This window comes from Aphelocoma coerulescens, unplaced genomic scaffold (assembly GCF_041296385.1).
Source record: "Aphelocoma coerulescens isolate FSJ_1873_10779 unplaced genomic scaffold, UR_Acoe_1.0 HiC_scaffold_70, whole genome shotgun sequence".
In the NCBI taxonomy this organism is placed as follows: domain Eukaryota; kingdom Metazoa; phylum Chordata; class Aves; order Passeriformes; family Corvidae; genus Aphelocoma; species Aphelocoma coerulescens.
Genome location: NW_027184055.1, coordinates 1429020 through 1442839, shown reverse-complemented (window position 1 = coordinate 1442839; position 13820 = coordinate 1429020). Strand labels below are relative to the sequence as shown.

Below are 13820 nucleotides of genomic sequence, written 5' to 3'. Positions count from 1 at the left end.
GGCAGAGGAAACCCCTCGGCTGCTGCTGTGCCTTGGCCCTGCTGAGGGTCAGACACTGCCGGGCCACATTCCCTGCCTGTAGAATTCGTGCCCCACCCAAGCTCTGCACTTTTGTCTCCAGCATTGCTTTCCAATAAAAACAGGGGAAGGCAAACTGTGTGCAGCTCACGGTATTTCAGAGTGTCTAAAACTCGCTAAGGCACAGATCTTAGAGGTGAGATCCATTTGGAATTCATGGCATGGAGAAGCAGTGCAACATGGAAAAGGGGAGCACAGAAATAGAGAGGGAAACACCTTGGATTGTTTCTTTCCATTTTCATTTCACTTCTGGAAAGCTGTTTCAGTTTTCTGGGAATCTTCTCCACAGTCCTGTCTGCTCTTTTCAAGAACCTTTCCTGGGGAACGAGGTGCAGCTCCTGTCACAAGATGTGCCCCCAACTGCAGCTTCTCTTGGCTTCCCACACTGTGAGTGCAGCACGACTGCTGCAGCAAAGCAGGACAAATGCTGGGAGAACTTTACAAGTTGTCCTTTCTTTTCCCTGTGGGCTGGGCACTTGTGCCATCGGTGAGGTTTTCATTGTGGCTGTTGTAACCTAAGAAACCAGGAGGTGGAACCAGGAATTGTTAGGGACTGCAAGCCAGGGGCGTCACTTTGCCTTTACGTGGCAGGGACGACACTACGCACTCAGCACATTGCCCCAGGCATGTGTGCACGGCCCAACAATTTGTCATCGAACAGCGGTGAGCACTTGGATGAAATCAAACTGACTCCTCATACGCAACTCATTCATTATAGAGATGACATCTTGGTCCAGGGCAGCAATGAGGAGGAAGTGCAACAAGTCCTTGAATTAGTTGTGGATCATAGGAAACAGAAAGACTGGGAAATTAACCCTACCAAAATTCAAGTGAAATTTTCGGGAATTCAGTGGCAATGTGAGCATCAGGAAATCTTCCCCAAAGCCCAGCAGAAAATGTTAGAGTTTGCCGTGCCACAAAATAAAAAGGAGGCACCAAGATTTATTGGATTATTCGTCTTTTGGAGACAACATATTCTGCATCTGAGACAAATCTCAACCCCTCTGCATAAAGTAACCAGGGGAAATAGGGAATTGGAATGGGGGAGTGAGCAGCAGGCTGCCTTTGAATTAGCCAAAGAGGCTATTAGCCAAAAAGGCCTTTAGATCTATGGCCTATGCAAAAGGGAGAAGTTGAGTTAAATGTACCTGTAAATGGGTCACATGCTGATGGGAGCCTCTGGCAGAAACAGGGAAAGAAAAAGGTTCCCCCGGGGTTTTGGGGGAGGAAGTTGCCAGAAGCAGGAAACAACTACACACCTTTTGAGAAACAGTTATTGGCATGTTATTGGGCACTGATGGAAACAGAACAACTTACCATAGGGTATGAAGTGGCTCTTCATCCGGAAATTCCTATTGTGCAGTGGGTCAGAAGGTCCCCAAAAGCCCATTGGATTGGGCACGCTCCGGAGTGTGGTACTGTAAAGTGGAAGTGGTATATTCGGGATAGGGCCAAGGTGGGAACGGGGCGGATAGCCACTCTTCATGAGCCAATAGCAGCTGCCCCCGGGAGGGACCAAGAGGTGAGTGCCAACTTCACAGCTGAGAGGGAATCTCCAGGGAAGTGGGAAAAGCCTTCAGATCAACTAATGCCACAGGAAAAAGAACATGCTTGGTTTACGGATGGGTCAGCTGAATATATAGGAGGGAAAAGGTTTTGGAAAGCAGTAGCTGACCATCCTCATTCAGAAAAGTTTTTAGAAATGACCAGAGAGGGGAAAAGCAGTCAATATGCTGAATTCTATGCAATTGATATGGCTTTAAAACAAGAAGATCTAGGAGAATGCCTTTCCTATACTGCTTCTTGGTCGGTAGCTAAATGGGTTCGCTCCGTGGCTACCGACATGGGTAGGCAGAGCCTGGAAAATCTACTCCAAAGAGGTCTGGGGAAAGGAACTGTGGAGTGACCTTTGGGAAATGGTACAAAGAACTGATGTGACTGTGATTCATGTTGATGCCCATAGTGACACAGACACTTTAGAGCTACTTTATAACTCTGTTGCAGGCAACCGGGCAAAGATTTCCAAGCAAGACCAGAGTTCCCTCCAAAGGCGGATCACGAAGGCCTGGCAAAATGTGCACACCAAAAATGTGTGCACCTTGGACAAAAAGCCCCTTACAGGTGGGCTCAAGAGCGTGGCATTGCCATGTCACTCGATATGAGTAGAACTAGAATTGCTCACTGCCCCGTGTGCCAACATATGTACAAATGCCCGGTGCCAAACATTGTAAAAGGACAGCTGGGGAGAGGAAAATTGCCCGGACCAACTTGGCAAATGGATTACATTGGACCTTTACCCCAGGACCGAGGGTGTAAATATATCTGCCATAGACACATATCCTGGGTATTTGGTTGCCCATCCTTGTGAGAAGGCCACTCAGCATAGCACCATCTGTACTATAGGCACAATAATTCTGTATTACGGAATGCCATTACCGAGTCAAACAGATAATGGGTCTCATTTCCAGAACAAATTCATTCAGCAGTACGCTGAGCAGAAAAACATTCAGTGGGGTTTTCACACACCATATTATCCCCAAGCTGTGGGATTATCTGAGCAAATGAATGGGCTATTGAAAGAGCAGTGGAGAAACCTGGGAGATGGACACCTGTCCTGGTGGAGAACCCATCTCACTGATGCACTGCACATCCTTAACAATAGGCCCATCAGGGACATGGACACAAAGTCAGGGGATGGCGCTCAGAGTCAAAGTATATCATGATTTGGTCAGAGAAACATGGTCTCTTGACACCTCCCTAAGTAAGGGAAGCTCCCAAAGATGGGGACATGATGAACGGCCACCTGAGAGAGTTCTACAACATTATGGACCGGCTCCATGGAGCCCTAGCCAATTGGTGCCAGGGGCCAGAGAACCTGCCTATCATCTGAATTGGATAAGAAGACTGCAAGCTGTCTCGGAGATAATAACTAACCAGAGGGCTGCCGCCCCTGACCTTATGGCCGACCAATCCACGCAAACGCGGAATGCGATTTTCCAGCATCGCGGGGTTTTAGACTACCGGCAGAAGAAGGAGGAGTTTGCAGGAAAGAAAATGAATCCAACTGTCGCTTACAAATTGATGACAATGGAAAAGTAGGAAAACAGACAACTCGGGAGATGAGAAAATTAGCCCATGTACCAACCCAGACATGGGAATGTTGGGAACCAGATATATTCTTGTGGCTGCCAGGGAGTCTGTGGCTCAAAGGGGCCCTTTCTCCTTTCCCTTTGTGCAGCTGCTACCTTCTTCTTTATTCCTTGTTTCATTCCTTGTATTGTACCACTCATCCAGCACAGAGTACAGGGAAGGCAGCTCGCAGCTACACCTCAAGATCAACCAACCCTATGTGCAACAACTGCAGAGGCCGTCTGACAGCCGTGATTCATCCTGTAAGTCAGAGGAGCGACTGATGTGCTGAGGCCTGAGCAGCAGGCCTCAGCCGGAGCTGACCTACAAGATGAACCCTGGCCAATCTGTGACTAACACCCTCAGTATTATTTAGCTAAAAACAGATGACAAAGATGCTTATGCTAGCCATTTAACGCCAAATGGGCTGCTTTAGAAACTTTCCCATAACCGTGTACAGTTATCTGCAAGAAATGGATAATATAGGAAACTTTCCCCAGCTGACATGAATAAAGGTTTGTTTGCAGGGTGTTTGAGGGGAAACCCTCCCAGGCAAGGCCTGGGCACTGGCCAAGCTGTGGCCCCTGCTGGTTGCAAAGTGTGCCATCAGATCCAGGTGTTTCCGGACTAAAAACTCAATCAAGTTACTTGGACTTCCTGATTTGGGCCTATAAAAGCTGGAGCCATGTTAGGGGCAAATTTGGAGGCCTCACATACAGGTAGATGCACCCATAGGATTCTCCCAATTGACGGGAAGGGTTCTCCAGATCCTTGCTGCGAAACGGGGCTCCCCAACGGCTGCAGATCTGGATGATGGTAAGGTATTTAGGCAGTTGGTGATGCATCTTTCTAAATCACTCTCCTTTCTCTTGGATAGTAATAATTAGGTGCATTACCTTGCTTATTTTTGCTTGTTGCTAAATCCAAGCCCCTAGTTTTACTGAATGTATCGTTTTACATTTGAGGTTCCTTAATTTCACAGTAAAATAAGAGCATTCTTTCCAGTGCTGTCTGTGTCCTTTAAATCGCCTCTGCCCCTTGGCAGAACAACAGGAGGCCCCTGAGGGGCTGGGGTGGTGGGAAGGCCCGAGGAAGTGGCTGTCAGAGGCCATAAGCAGCCTCCAGGCAGCCGCCTCGTTCCTGCCGCCCGGCTGCTCTGGCGCTTCCCCGAAGCATCTCCCAGGCCTGCGGCAGAAGCCCTCAAGGCCGGGCCTCAGCAGGAGGGTGGGGAGCACCCCGAGGTGCCGAGGCTGGGCTGGCTGGGGACAAGGAGGGCGGGGGGGCCCTGCTGGGGCACGGCCCCTGGCTGCTGCCAAGAAGGGGCGGTGGGCAGAGGCAGGGCTGGCGGCCAGCCCGGGCCCCCGCGGCTGCCCAGGCCACGGGGCTGTGACCGAGGCCCCCCTGACACAGAGCTCTGGGCCCGCACAGCTGCTGCCACCATGGGGAGGGCGGCGATGTCTCCTCGAGCAGGGCTGCCGAGTCGCTGCTGCCGAAACAGCTCTGGACGCCACAGAAACAGCACCAGAGCGTGCACAGGAACAGCAGGAGCCCCAGTGCCGGCACCAGCTCAACAAGGCATCCGCACCAGCCGGGATGCCAAACGGGGCCATACTGTGGGCACAGCTGCACGTGGCTTGGCAAAAGGCTCCAGCAGAATTGGCCACAATGGCTTCCTCTTGCCTTGCCGGCCTCACAGCGACGCTTGGCAGCTTCAGCTGCAGCCTGTGCCCCTGACTGACTTCAGTGGCCGTGCTTGAGGGCAGACTCGCCTTCCACAGTCAGGCGTCCCAAGGCAGCGGCATTGGTGCCATCGTGAGAGAGAGACTCTGATGGGACACAAGCCCTGCACTGCAGGTGCCATCCCTCTCCTGCATGCAGGCCCCTTAAAGACACGTACATGAGCTTCCAAATGAAATCCTGGACTTGTTTGGAACAAAGGAAGATGCAGCTGGCACTAAAGAAAAGCAGGGAGTGCTGGCAGACGTTCGGGGGCGGAGGGAAGCACTTTGCTGTGTGCAGAGGAGATGGCCCGGTTCACAAGCTCAGGCTTTGCTGCCAGAGGATCCTGCTTTGCTCTTGCTGGAGGCCATTCCCTACCAGTGCATGGCCCTCCATTGTTCCTGCATCACGACTGCTGGACCTGTGTGTCCCGAGTCCATGTGACAGCAGAAAAGGGTGGGACCTGTGTGCTTCCAGCGCCTGTCTTGGCTGCTCCTTCAGGGTGCTGGCACCATCATCAGAGACACAGAACAGCTTCTCCTCCCACAGCTATCCCTATCCTCTGCACTTCCCCAGGTGTCTCCCTTGATGTTCCCTGGGGAACCTCCCTGTTTGTGGCCGTCCATTGCCCTGCTCAGCAGGGACGCAGTTGTGTTTGGACGTGAGCTGCCACAGCCAGACACACAGCAACAGGAATGTTGAATATCAGAGGCTGGGACAATTCTTTCATTTCCAGAACGCAAGAAAGACAGAAAAGCACAAGGAAATGTCACAGTGTCTCTGTAGAATCTCTTTGCCCTGTGAAACTCAGCAGCTGATGCTGTTCTGGTGCTACTGCTAATCCCTTCCATGAAAAAATTCACTCCAGGAAGGAGCAACATCTCCTGTCGGATACCAAGTGCTGCCCCCAGTCACTCCAGGTGCTCCTGCCAACAGCCCCCTGTAGGAAGGAGCACAGACCCCAATGCACCTTGGCTTTGGCTGCCCTCTGGCAGAGAAGCCCCCGGGGGCACAGGTCTCTGGGGCAGGAGATGGGCACCAGCGCTGCCAGGGCTCGGGGGCGGCAGGTCTGCTTCGGAGGGGACTCTGCCACCCCTGCTGATTTCGGCGCTCCCCGGGCCCCAGGGGTCAGAGCAGCATTCGCACCCTGGCCCACACGTTCCTTGTCTGTGTCACAGCCCCGGCTTTAGGATGGCCACCGGCCGGGACGTGTCCCAAGGAGGCCGTGCCAGCTTCTGTGGAAGACCCCGAGCCCTTCCCGCGGCGGCTGCGGCGGCAGCCGTGGGGGCTCCTGGTGCTGCCCTGAGCCCGCAGAGCAGGGGAGCGTTTGCTTATGGCTGGAGCCGATGCTAAAGTTCCTGTTGGGCTGCCTTAGACACTTGGGGCAAGGCATTCCTTCCAACCTGGGCCACTTGGGGTGGGCTGGGGGCGGCCCCAGGGCAGGTGGGGTGTGTGCAAGGGCCCTTTGTGACGCGGCGCAGCACGGTCACCGTGGGATGGAACGGGACAGGGTGTCCCAGGGCCCTTTGTGACACGTGCTGACATTGGGGCTGGCAGCGAAGCGGCCACGCCACAGTGCTCGGAGCACGCGACGGGACAGGACGGGACAGAGCGGTGCCGTGAGGAGCCCCTGCACAGCGCACTCGTTCCTCGCTGACCCGGAGCTTTTCCGAGGCGTTATTCCTGCAGGTGACCTCGAGGCCAGACCACAGGACTTGGTGACCTGTGGCCTTCTCGAGGCTTCTCTTTTGCAGGTGACCTCGAGGGCAGACCGTGGGACTTGGTGCCCCGGAGCTTTTCCGAGGCATCTCCCATCCCTGTGGCCGGTGCCCTCAAGGCCAGACCGTTGGCTTTGCTGACCACAATCCTTGACGAGGAGTCTCCTGTCCTTGTGGCAAGAGCCCTCTGAGACCAGAGTGCAGGACTTGCTGTCCTGTAGCCTTCCTGAGGCTTCTCTGCTGCTGGTGCCTTCAAGGCACAAGTGCAGGACTTGTTCACTCAGAGCTTTCCCCAGGCATCTCTCTTGAAGGTGCCCTCGAGGCCAGACTGTGGCATGGCGGGCAGATTCCGTGGCCTGTTCAAAGTGTTCAGGGGGAAAAAAGGCCCTGCAGCTGCCCCAGCACAACAGCCCGAAGAGCTGGAGCAGTTCCAGCCACAGCAGGATGGTGAGTGACAGAGCTGGGCCACAGGGCTGATGGCAGCAGCCAGCTTGGTGCCTCCCATCCCATCCCATCCCATCCCATCCCATCCCATCCCATCCCATCCCATCCCATCCCATCCCATCCCATCCCATCCCATCCCATCCCATCCCTGGAGAACAGGCCCATGGATAGGACGGAAGAGGGGCCAGGCCAGACCCCCCGCAGCAGCCGTGCTCCATCCCCTGGGCATCCCGGGGCTGTCCCTGCCTGGGGAGCGCAGGGCTGGGCTGCGTTCTCCGGCCTCTCCCGCAGCCCCTCAGCTCTGGCTGCGCTCCCTCTTTGCCAGATGCAGCCCTGGACCGGACACAAGAGCAGGACCGTGCCCACGGCCACTTCCGGAGAAGAACAGCGCAGGTACCTGCAGCCATCCCCACCTGGGCTGGGCCTGCTGTCGCTGCTCAGCCGAGCACCGCGCCTGGAGCACCCCTTGGAACATCCCTCTCTTCCCTGTCCTCTGTTCTCCTGCAGATGTTCCGGAAGTTCATCCGCATTCGGCGTGGAAAGACCAGCACCACAGCAACTGAGGGCACAGCTGAGCCTGACTCTGGGCTGACCGAGCTCCAGGCAGAGCCTGGTGTCAGCACAGATTCACCTGAGTGCTCAGAAGACTCTGACAGTCCCATGAATGATCACACGGCGAAGACTCTCATGGCAGGGACTGAGGACATGGGAGGGACTGAGGATATGGCAGTGACAAAGGACACGGCAGGGACTGAGGACATGGGAGGGACTGAGGATATGGCAGTGACTGAGGACATGGCAGTGACTGAGGATATGGGAGGGACTGAGGATATGGCAGTGACAAAGGACATGGCAGGGACTGAGGACATGGGAGGGACTGAGGATATGGCAGTGACTGAGGACATGGCAGTGACTGAGGATATGGGAGGGACTGAGGATATGGCAGTGACAAAGGACATGGCAGGGACTGCGGACATGGGAGGGACTGAGGATATGGCAGTGACAAAGGACATGGCAGGGACTGAGGACATGGGAGGGACTGAGGATATGGCAGTGACTGAGGACATGGCAGTGACTGAGGATATGGCAGGGACTGAGGATATGGCAGTGACAAAGGACATGGCAGGGACTGAGGACATGGGAGGGACTGAGGATATGGCAGTGACAAAGGACATGGCAGGGACTGAGGATATGGCAGTGACAAAGGACATGGCAGGGACTGAGGACGTGGCAGGGACTGAGGACATGGCCATCACAAACACCGACACCAGAGAGACTCAGGGCATCGCAAATCCTGACACCACGCCCACTCCCACTGGGATTCATGCTCCCGAACTGGATTTTTTTGAAGAGAGTGCTGTTTCTCCTCAGCAGCAGGTAAGCAGCCTGGGGCCAGGGCTGGACACTCCAAGGATCGTGTGCCCCCTCAAGCCACGGCTTCTGGGCCCCCTCAGCTTTTGAGACCAGAGCAGTGAGTTGAGAAGGGAAGCATTTCTTGGGGGCGGCTGGGGAAGTTGCTCCCTTGGACAGTGCTCCGAGTCTTCCCCATGCCTCCTCCAGGTGCCAGCCATGGTGAGGAACATTCACCAGAGACTCGGGTTCCATGTCACTGTGGATGCCAGGCTGCCCATTAACCTTCTGAGGCTGGCTGAAGAGCACCCCGCTGATGTGGTGCTGACCCTCCTGCGCTGTGCCCCATCGTGCGACAGGTACGGGGCCCAGCTGCCTTGAGAGCTCAGGGCTCACCAGCCCTTAGGGCCCATTGCCCTGTGCCGCCTGTCCTATGGGGTCTGCCAGACAGGCGGAGAGCTCCAGGACCCTCGGGCCCCTCTGTTTCCTGAGCCTGCTGCCATGCTCCCTCCCTGCCCCTCAGGGCACCGGGGCTCTGTCACCTGGGCCCCCACAGCTGCACAGGGCATGGTACTGTGACTGAGACGCCCCTGACTCAGAGCTCTGATCCCACAGAGCTGCCACAATGATGTGGAGACTCATAGGCTTGTCAGCCAGCACACTGGAGAAGGTGCTGCCAACACTGCTCTGTGTGATGGAGGACTGGCCTCTGCACAGCATGTCCACCTCTGATGGGGACGACACACCTGTCCTTGCCCTGGCTGTGAGTTTCTGGAACTGGCCTTTGTTCACCCCCAAGCTGCCGCTCCAGCAGCTCTCCATCCTCTCCCTGCCTCAGGCGCTGGGTGAAACCTGGGCTAGGGGCAGGCTCAGGGGGGCATCAGTCCTGGTGCTCCCCCTGCGTCTCCCCTCGGGCCCTGCCACATGGACAGCTCGGCACTGAGCGCTGTCTCGGGCTGCTTCTTTTGCAGGCAACTCTGGCGCTGTGGGTGATTGTCCAGGTGCCTCGGTGCCACGAGGCAATGAACCTTTACTCCTCCCGCATCTTTGTGGCTCTGCTCTCCCATGTTGTCATCACCACACAGCAGACGCCAGAGGAAGTTGATCACTTCTGGAGAGCGTGCCGGGAGGAACACGGCCTTCCCACCAACCCCAACAGGTCCCAGTCCTCCTGTCCTTCCCATGCCCTTGTGGCCAGCACCAGTGCTCCCAGTGTGACCTGGGCTTTGCTCTGCACACAGGTTTGCAGTGCAGGCCATGAAGGCTCTGCTCTGTCAACTGCGCTGTGACAATGAGGTGGTGGCTGTGGAGCGCAAGCGTGGCTGGGACACGCTGCTGTGTGCTGACACCCAGCACTATGCAGTGGGTCTGCTGGCCAGGTGAGACCCCCTTCTCCCCACTGCCCCCGGCACTTGTGCCCTGTGCCCGAGGTGCCCCACATCGTCCTTGTGGCCATGGGCCAGAGGGCCTGGTCAATGAGGGATGGCCAAGGGCACTGGAAAAGGCTGGAGAAGGGTGCTCAGGAGCAGCCACCTCCCAGAGCACCCACATCCCCTGCAGGGATGCTGGGGAAAGACCAGACCTCTGTGAGTCAGTCCTGGGAGATGTTTGCCCCTCACATCAGGGTCTTGGTGCGTTTTTTCCTCTGCCAGAGAGATGCGCCAGGTCTTGATGCCTTTGTGTTCCCGCATCACACTCCACCTGCTCAGGCTGCTCAGCAGGGAGGAGCCACGCTGGGATCTGCCCTTCCTGGCATTCCTTGTGGAGGTGAGCCTGACGGCCAGCGCTGCCTCGCTGAGCTGCCTCCCGCCTCTCTGCCCTCTCGTAGCCGCAGCTGCCTGGGACGGTGCCCACGCCCTGCGCTGCTGCCTGGGCCCAGCCCTGGGCGGTTCCGGGCTCCTGCCGGCCGGCTCCCCTGTCACTGCCCTGTGCCTTTCAGGTCCTCGAGTGCCTGGACTTGAGGGAATGCGGTGACAGTGTCCTGGAGATGATGTCCAGGTACCTGCTGAGCGAGTGCAGGCAGAGATGTCGCCTGGCACTCAGAGGCCTCGTGGTGCTCAGCAAGGATCCTGTGATGGTGAGAAGGCGGCAGCGGCTGAAGCTGCGCTGGGGAAAGCAGTCACATGGGCTTGGCTGGGCTTCAGGAGCTGAGGCAGCTGCTCCCAGCTCTCCTGCCTCCCGGCTCAGCTGCCCCAGTGCTTCGGGACAGGCCTTTGGCCACCGGGCCCTGCGGCAGCAGGGTGGGCTTGCAGGGCCAGGGTGGTGTAGGCAGTGCAGCCGTTCATGGCTTCACAGCACAGCCTTGTGTTCCACACAGGCCAGAAGGATGGGCAGCCTGTCCCAACGGCTGGTGGAGCTGCTGGATGATGCAGACGGAGAGGTGGTCAGGATGTCCCTCTCTGTGTTCATGAATGTGCTGGAGAACAAAGACATCCTGGTATCCAGCACCACCGCCCCGAAACTGGCTGAGGCGCTCCTGCCACTCTTTGCAAATGTAAGGCTCTGTGCCCCAGCCATAGGCACTGGGTGCTGCCCAGAAATGCTGTGCCTTTTGCATTTTCAGGCTTTTGCCTAGGTGGGCCTGGAGTAGTTTGATGCCTTTTCCTGGTCTTAAAATCAAGAGTCAAACACGCTTAGAAGGGAGAAAGGGCTTTTACCTCTGTATTTATTATAAGGATCCTTAGGTGCACCACGCCCACGTGGAATGGGCCGAAATGCGCCCCGCAATGCACACACACGATAGATTGGGTATAACATTATAGATCTTACTAATTAGCATATCTATCAAAGATTCCCCAGTGAGAGGCTCAATTGAGCCCCCCTTCCCAAGGAACCTTCCCCCTCGATGGTCCTATCTTAGTTGACAAAATGTGTTCTGGAGAGGACCTTGGTGTCTGGCGTTTCTAAGATGTTTAGTCTCCTAGCTTAACAAAATAAGTCTAAGAATGTAGGCTAAAAAACACTAAGAATACAAAAAGCTATAAAAAGGTATATAAACAGGGTATGAAAGAAAAGGCAAAAAACTCATCATGGCATCAAGTTGGTTTCCTTTCCTCCAGGACAACAGCCATGTGCAGCTGCTCTCCATTCACCTCTTCTCCAAGGTGATGGAGTTGGTAGTGGAGGAGGGAAAAAAGCCCCTGAAGACGATTGTGAACCAGAGCCTTTACCCACTTTTAATCTATGGGGATGATGAGAACTGGCGTGTGGCAAAGGTAAGGTTTTGTGGGATGCTGCTGCATCCCTGCGAGGGGGCTCGGCTGCGTCCAGCCCTGGCGCCTCCCGGGCTGCAGCCTCCTCCCAGCCTTGGCACAGGGACACGAGTCCTGTGCCCTGGGCCGTGGTGCCATCTCTGGGTCTCTGCTGCTCTCCAGGCTTCTCGCGAAACACTGATTTGTGCAGCCAAGTTCCTGAAGAGGACAGATCTCGAGCAGCTGCTGAAGAAGGACCAGAGGTTGAAGTTTGCCGAGTGCCTGGTAAGGACTGCCTGGAAGCCCAAGCTGAGCCTGGAGAAGCCCCCTGCCCCTGGTGCCCAGTGTGGGGTTGGCTGCGGTGCTGCACCAGGAGCGCCAGCCTGCGCCCCACACGCCGCTCCCTTGCCTGGGCTCTTCTCCGGGCTCCTGTGGCCCCGAGCCGGCTGCCGATGGAGCCCCGGCCCCGCTGGGCTGTGGCGCGGGGCGGCACCGCGGCTCCCCGGGCAGCAGCCGGCCCTCGGCCCCCTCCAGAGCCCGGCGCCAGCGGCTGCTGGCCGGGCCTCGGGGCCGTGCGGGCAGGGGAGGCCAGGGCTGGGCGCAGAGAGCCCGGCCAAGGGCTGAGCCCGCGCCAACCCTTCCCTCCTGGCGCTCTCTGCAGCTGGCAGCGGACAGGAGCCGAGCGGCCGAGCTCCTGCACCAGGCCCTGCCGTTCGTGGGCAGCCCACAGGAGTCCCTGCGGGAGGCGGCCGCCAGGTTCATGGGTGAGCCACGAGCCCGGGGCCCCTCCCCGCCCCGCCGCAGCTCGGCCCCAGCCCCGGCTGCTGCCCCGGCAGCGGCATCCGGGCCCGGGGCCGTGCAGCCCCGCCTGCCCTCGGGGCCGCTGCCGCCCTCTCGCAGCCGTGCCCTCGGGCGTCAGGATGCGGCACGGGCCCGGGCTGAGCCCTGCCGGGGCAGGAGAGCGAGTGGCCACGGGGCTGGCAGCGCCGCTGCGAGGGAGCTGTGCCGCGGGGCCGTGACCGCCTCTGTGCTCCCAGGGACTGCCAGGGTGCTCTTGAGGGGGCAGAAGGAAGAGCTCCAGGTCCTCAGTGAGGGTGAGTGAGGGCAGCGGGCTGTCAGCAGGGGCTGGCGGGGGCGAGCTGCAATGCCTGGCTCGGGAGCTGCAATCCCTGCCCTGGCTGTGGGGGCTTTGCTCCATGTGTGGACTCGGGGTGACGTGGGCAGAGCACAGAGAGATTTCAGGGACACGGTGGGGAGCTCCATGGCCAGCACCTTCTGGCTGATCTCCTTGGCCCCTGCTGTCTTCTGGCCATGGCAGGAGCTGGGTGAGATGGCCCTGGCAGGAAGGTCTGCTTGGATTCCCGCAGATCCAGGCTCTGACCGTGGCTCTGTTCCTGTCTCTTCCAGCCCTTCAAGCCCTGAGGAGAGATGACAGCCCTTCCCAGACAAACATCGTAGTTCAGGAAATATTCAACAAAAGAGCTGCAGAACTACGTTCATCTGCTGGCTCAGAACCAGAGTCCCTTTAAGACCTCCAGATATCCTGCAAGATGAGACCATCTGGAGACAGAGTAGAGCAGCTGGACCTCCAGGCACAGCTGATGCTGGTCACAGCTGAGCCTGTGGAAAGCTCCCATAGCTCCTGCCCTCCCTCCCTTTTGACAGCTCCATCCCTCCAGCCCTCAGACCCTGCCCATCCCCTTTTTTCCTCCCAGCTCATCCCCTTCGCTTCGCCTCCTATTAATAAACAGTTTGGCTTCTTCACTTGATCTGCATCTCTGTGGTGCTGAAGCGGCGCAAAACCTGAGCCCTGGGACACACAGGCCTCTCCTGCCGCTCTCTTCCGTGCTATTACTGCAACCCTAGGGTATATCACAATGTCCCTCAGCCGTAGGGAGGAGGAGAGAAGATCCAGCAGGCAGGAATTGTGCAGCAAGATTGATTTATTTAATTATTTTACAAACTCTTTCATAAACTTTTTTCTTCATAGTCTAATTGGACAAAGGATCAGCCACCCCTTGGGGTGATTGGCTAAAATCCTAAAGCATCCATTGTCAAAATATTTTTCTACTGTACTATAAACAAGACTTTTCAAGGCTGCAGGTGTTTGGTTGTTTACATAACTCTGCTGCCTCTTCTGTGAGAGAGAAAAGTCTCTCATGGGCTTAGAAAATAGCAAGAAAATCCTTGC

General features: G+C 56.8%; 1 protein-coding gene and 1 pseudogene across 1 annotated transcript; both read left to right on the top strand.

Moving 5' to 3' along the window:
• LOC138102326 (zinc finger protein 850-like) overlaps nt 1-13820 on the top strand; it is a 1260715-nt pseudogene that overhangs the window by 385028 nt on the left and 861867 nt on the right.
• Nucleotides 6980-13380, top strand: LOC138102328 (maestro heat-like repeat-containing protein family member 7). The gene is made up of 16 exons (XM_069000018.1): nt 6980-7091; nt 7414-7481; nt 7596-7871; nt 8259-8465; nt 8649-8797; nt 9054-9201; nt 9410-9597; nt 9680-9817; nt 10091-10205; nt 10378-10515; nt 10756-10932; nt 11498-11653; nt 11813-11914; nt 12291-12393; nt 12667-12723; nt 13037-13380. Exons 1-16 carry the CDS (start codon nt 6980-6982, stop codon nt 13156-13158), a joined length of 2256 nt encoding a protein of 751 aa, XP_068856119.1. The 3' UTR covers nt 13159-13380.

Coding starts and splice junctions, on each gene's coding strand:
- LOC138102328 (XM_069000018.1), top strand. CDS start 6,980: ATGGCGGGCAGATTCCGTGGCCTGTTCAAAGTGTTCAGGGGGAAAAAA. Junction 7,092..7,413: donor GTTCCAGCCACAGCAGGATG/GTGAGTGACAGA, acceptor CCTCTTTGCCAG/ATGCAGCCCTGGACCGGACA. Junction 11,915..12,290: donor TGAAGTTTGCCGAGTGCCTG/GTAAGGACTGCC, acceptor CGCTCTCTGCAG/CTGGCAGCGGACAGGAGCCG.